The 4669-nt window shown below is 51.1% G+C and overlaps 1 protein-coding gene across 1 annotated transcript in view; it reads left to right on the top strand.

Annotated features, from left to right (window-relative positions):
• The window catches only part of LOC116672368 (trichohyalin), a 104091-nt gene that overhangs the window by 75117 nt on the left and 24305 nt on the right, over positions 1-4669 (top strand). The window contains exon 21 of the mRNA XM_032504179.1: positions 15-126. Within this exon, the coding sequence (XP_032360070.1) occupies positions 15-126 (112 nt within the window). The remainder of the gene's footprint in view (positions 1-14; positions 127-4669) is intronic.

Raw genomic sequence — 4669 nt, 5'->3', positions numbered from 1 at the left:
GTTTGTGTGTGCAGGTCAATGGCTGTGAGGCTGGAGACGGAGGTGGCAGAGCTCAGGAGGAATCTTCAGCAGGCTGTCGATCACAAAGTCAAGGCCGAGCGAGATGCGCAGAATGCACAGAATCAGGTAAATAAATACACACCTGACCTGAGTGACACAGCCTCTGCAAATAATTCCGAGTGTTTGTTTAAATTGGCTCGGAGCAGGTGTTTCTCCATCTACAACCATTGAGAAACTGTCTATACTCACAGAAAGCTATAACAATTTTACCACTACTACCACATGTTATCGTCTAATCCTTCTGCCAGCTAGCGTTATGATTTTTGTATCTGACCTTACTCTTTTTATACATAGGGTTTGTTGGGTTTGAGCCAGGTCTACTGTAGTACATAAACAGGAACACTAATACTAAGGTTTCCTCTCCTCCAATGCCCTCCAAGGTCTTTCTCACCTCCTCTCTACCCTGCCTTCTACACCCCCCCCAACCGTTTTGATGATTAGTGGCATATATCCGGTGCTAGAGCCCGGATTATCTTGTCCAAGAGAAGGAGGGGGTGTATGCGGGACCTAAACCTGGCAAGGTGATTTGAAGCGTTAATTCCTGGGTGTAATATTCTCTGATATTCCCTAATGTTCTGGCTGGGTGCGGAGGAGGGTGGGGGGGTGTCTCAGGGGAGAGCAGTTGTCAGAAATGAGCCGCTGCTGTACAAAGACAGAATGGATAATTAAGGGTAAAGCCAGGACAGGGAACTGATGTTCATTTAGATTCAACATCTTAGAATTCCGTCCTAAGCTTCTGTGCACGGTGGTGCTCTCTCGGATCTTGATTTTGCATTTTGTTCAAATTCTTCTTAAAGTCACTCCTTGTCTTTCTCCCTTTGTTACTTTAGTTTTCTCTTTTCGTTCTCCTGTTCTCTGTTTTCTCTTTCTTTCAGACGTCCTCCTTGCTTGCCATTTCTGTCTCTTTTACTCGCTCTTCCTCTATTTTACTCTTTTTTATTTTATTTTTTTATTCTGTCCTTGTGAATAATGCAGCCCACATAGCGCGGCTCTCCTTTTTTCTCTTAACATTAGTGCACCGAGATTTGACAATAGTTATTGCCCAGGGCCAGTAAGACAGTGACTTAAGCCAGTTGATTGGTCAGTCAGTAGCCAAGCCAGTGCTCGCGAAGAGTTCTCAGTCTGTTTCTGTTGAAAATCCTTTCATGTCTGCCTTTGCTGTGTGACTGGTCCTCTTTTCTTTGTTGTACAATTTCTGATCAAACATATTGCAAGACATGTCAGAGTTAGCCACAGGTCTGTCAAGTCTTGCATGAAGAAGACATGGCAATGGCTACCAGTGTATGAGTTATCTAGCATGAAGTAAAGGTCTGTTTCTTGTGTATTGGAAGCAACAGCTTCCAAGGGCTGAAATATGATTGGGTTAACTGTTGGTATGGTTTCAATCTATATCACAATATGAATATTAGCATATTTATTTCTGATATGAATATATACCACCTCTCCGGGAACCATCACCTTATCGTGGTGGAGAGGTTTGTGTGTCCCTATGAACCTGAGGGCTGTGTTGTCTGGAGCTTTGTGTCCTGGGAGGGTCTCCCATGGCAAAGTGGTCTCAGGGGAGGGGCCAGACAAAGAAGGTTCAAAAATCTATGGAAAAACGAGGAAGAGATCGAGGGACCCCGCCGGAGAGCCGCCACCAGGCGCTCGTCGGCCACGTCTGGGCCTGTCCAACGGTGGGCTCGTCAGCGAGCGCCTGGTGGCCGGTTTGCCACGGAGCCCGGTCGGGCACAGCCCGAAAAAGCTACGTGGCACCTCTCTCTCCATCTCATCCGGGCCCACCACTTGGGAGGAACCAGTGGGGTTGGGTGCGCTGCCACATGGGTGGGGGCGAAGGTCAGGGGCTTTGACGGACAGACCGGGCGGCAGGGCTGGCTCTGGGGACGTGGAATGTCCACTCTCTGTGGGGGGAAGGAGCCGGAACTTGTGCGGGAGGTGGAGCGCTACCAGTTGATCTGTGGGGCTTACCTCTACGCACAGTCTCGGTTTGGAACCGTATCCTGGATAGGGGTGGACTCTGTCCTATCCGGAGTTGCCCAGGGTGTGAGGCGCCGCGCGGGTGTGGGGATACTCACAAGCCCCCGGCTGAGCGCCGCTGCGTTGGAGTTTACCCCGGTAGACGAGAGGGTCGCCTCCCTACGCCTGCGGGTGATGGGGGGGAAAACTCTGATTGTTGTTTGTGCATATGCACCAAACAAGAGTTCGGAGTATTCAGCCTTCTTGGAGACCCTGAATGGAGTCCTGTATGGGGCGCCAGTAGGGGACTCCATAGTTCTGCTGGGGGACTTCAACGCACACGTGGGTGATGACGGAGAACTTGGAGAGGCGTGATTGGGAGGAACGGCCTCCCTGATCTGAACCAGAGTGGGTGTTGGTGTTGGACTTCTGTGCTAGTCATGGATTGTCCATCACAAACACCATGTTCGAACATAGGGATGCTCATAAGTGTACGTGGTACCAGAGCACCCTAGGCCAAGGTCAATGATCGATTTTATAATGTTTCATCTGATCTGAGGCCGTATTTTTTGGACACTCGGTGTGAAGAGGGGGCAGAGCTGTCACATGATCACCCTCTGGTGGTGAGTTGGGTCAGGGGGGGGAGGACTCTAGACGACCTGGTAAGCCCAAACGCGTAGTGTGCGGTAAATTGGGAACGTCTGGAGGAGGCCCTGTCGACGGAATTTAATTCACACCTCGGCGGAGCTTTTCGGGCATCCCTGTGGAGGCTGGGGGCATTGAGCCTGAGTGGACAATGTTCAAAGTTTCCATGCTGAAGCTGCGGCGGCGAGCTGTGGTCTTAGGGTCTTAGGTGCCTCAAGGGCGGTAACCCACGAACACCCTGGTGGACACCGAGGGTCAGGGAGCCGCGACTGAAGAAGGAGTCTTTCGGGATGTTATGGAGGACTCCGGAGGCAGTTGCAAGGTACGACGGGCCCAAAGGGCGGCAGCCTCTGCCGTGACAGAGGGAAAGCAGGGGTGTGGGAGAAGTTCGGAGAAGACAGGAAGGACTTTCGGTCGGCACCAAGTGCTTCTGAAAACCGTTCGCCACTCAGGAGGGGGAAGCGAGGAATATCAAGCTGTTTACAGTAAGGTGGGATTTGTTGACCTCAAATGGGGAGGTAATAGAACGGTGGAAGGAGCACTTTGAGGAACTTGAGGGGGCCTGGAGTGAGTATGCCCACCAGTCTACATGTGTTTTGTGACTGGAGAGAAGGCGTATGACGGGTCCGGGAGAAATTGGGGAGGTGCTGCGGGAGTATGGGGTGAGGGGGTTCCTTCTCAGGGCCATCAATCTCTGTATGACCAAAGCGAGAGCTGTGTCCGGGTTCTCGGCAGTAAGTCGGACTCGTTCAGGTGAGGGTTGGCCTCCGAGGGCTGCGCTGCTGACCAATCCTGTTTGTAATATTTATGGACAGGATATCGAGGCGTAATCGGGGGGGGGAGGGGTTGCAGTTCGGTGGGCTCAGGATCCATCGGCTTTTTGCAGATGATGTGGTCCTGATGGAGTCATCGGTCTGTGACCTTCAGCATTCACTGGATCGGTTCGCAGCCGAGTGCGAAGCGGCTGGGATGAGGATCAGCACCTCTAAATCTGAGGCCATGGTTCTCAGCAGGAAACCGATGGAGTGCTTTCTTCAGGTGGGAGTGAGTCCTTACCCCAAGTGAAGGAGTTTAAGTACCTTGGGGTTTTGTTCGCGAGTGAGGGGACATGGAGCGTGAGATTGGTCGGAGATCGGAGCGCGGGTGCGGTATTACATTCCGTTTATCGCACGTTGTGACGAAAGAGAGCCTGAGCCAGAAGGCAAAGCTTCGATCTACGGGCATTTCGTTCCTACCTCCCTATGGTCATGAAGGCTGGGTCATGACCGAAAGAACGGATCCAGGTACAAGCGGCCGAAATGGGTTTCCTCAGGAGGGTGGCTGGCGTCTCCTAGAGAGTAGGTGAGTAAAGTCAGCTCGAGAGGAGCTCGGAGTAGAGCCGCTGCTCCTTCGCGTCGAAAGGAGCCAGTTGAGGGGGTTCGGGCATCTGGTAAGGATGCCTCCAGGGCGCTCCCTAGGGAGGGGTTCAGGCACGTCCAGCTGGGAGGAGGCCTCGGGGAAGACCCAGGACTAGGTGGAGAGATATATTCTCCAACCTGGCCTGGAAGCTGGGATCCCCCAGTCGGAGCTGGTTGATGTGGCTGGGAAAGGGAAGTTTGGGGTCCCCTACTGGAGATGCTGCACCTGCGACCCGATACCTTATAAGCGGACGAAGATGGATGGATGGATGAATATATACCACAATATGGCAAAAAAATCAAACAATAATAATCACCTTAATGTCCGATATCAAGTTGAACAAAATGAACTATGTTCCATTGTTACGCACCACATCAGTGAAAGATCTTTAGGCATATTTATTTTTGTTTGTTTTAATTTTAAGTTGCTTTGAATAATTGATTTGGATAACTGATTTTAAAGTCTAATTGTAGGGCTTTTCCTTTATTGGAGCAGCTGGGGAGAAAGGGGATGAAATGCAGCAATAAAATTTGACTGAAAGTCTGTAAACTGGGATATCAGCCAGCCCTACTCTAAGACTTCTGACTCAATTCTGAGGGTTTTTTTCTTT

The sequence above is a fragment of the Etheostoma spectabile genome, chromosome 22 (genome assembly GCF_008692095.1).
Source record: "Etheostoma spectabile isolate EspeVRDwgs_2016 chromosome 22, UIUC_Espe_1.0, whole genome shotgun sequence".
NCBI classification, from domain to species: Eukaryota; Metazoa; Chordata; class Actinopteri; order Perciformes; family Percidae; genus Etheostoma; species Etheostoma spectabile.
This window is presented reverse-complemented; position numbering and strand designations above follow the sequence as displayed.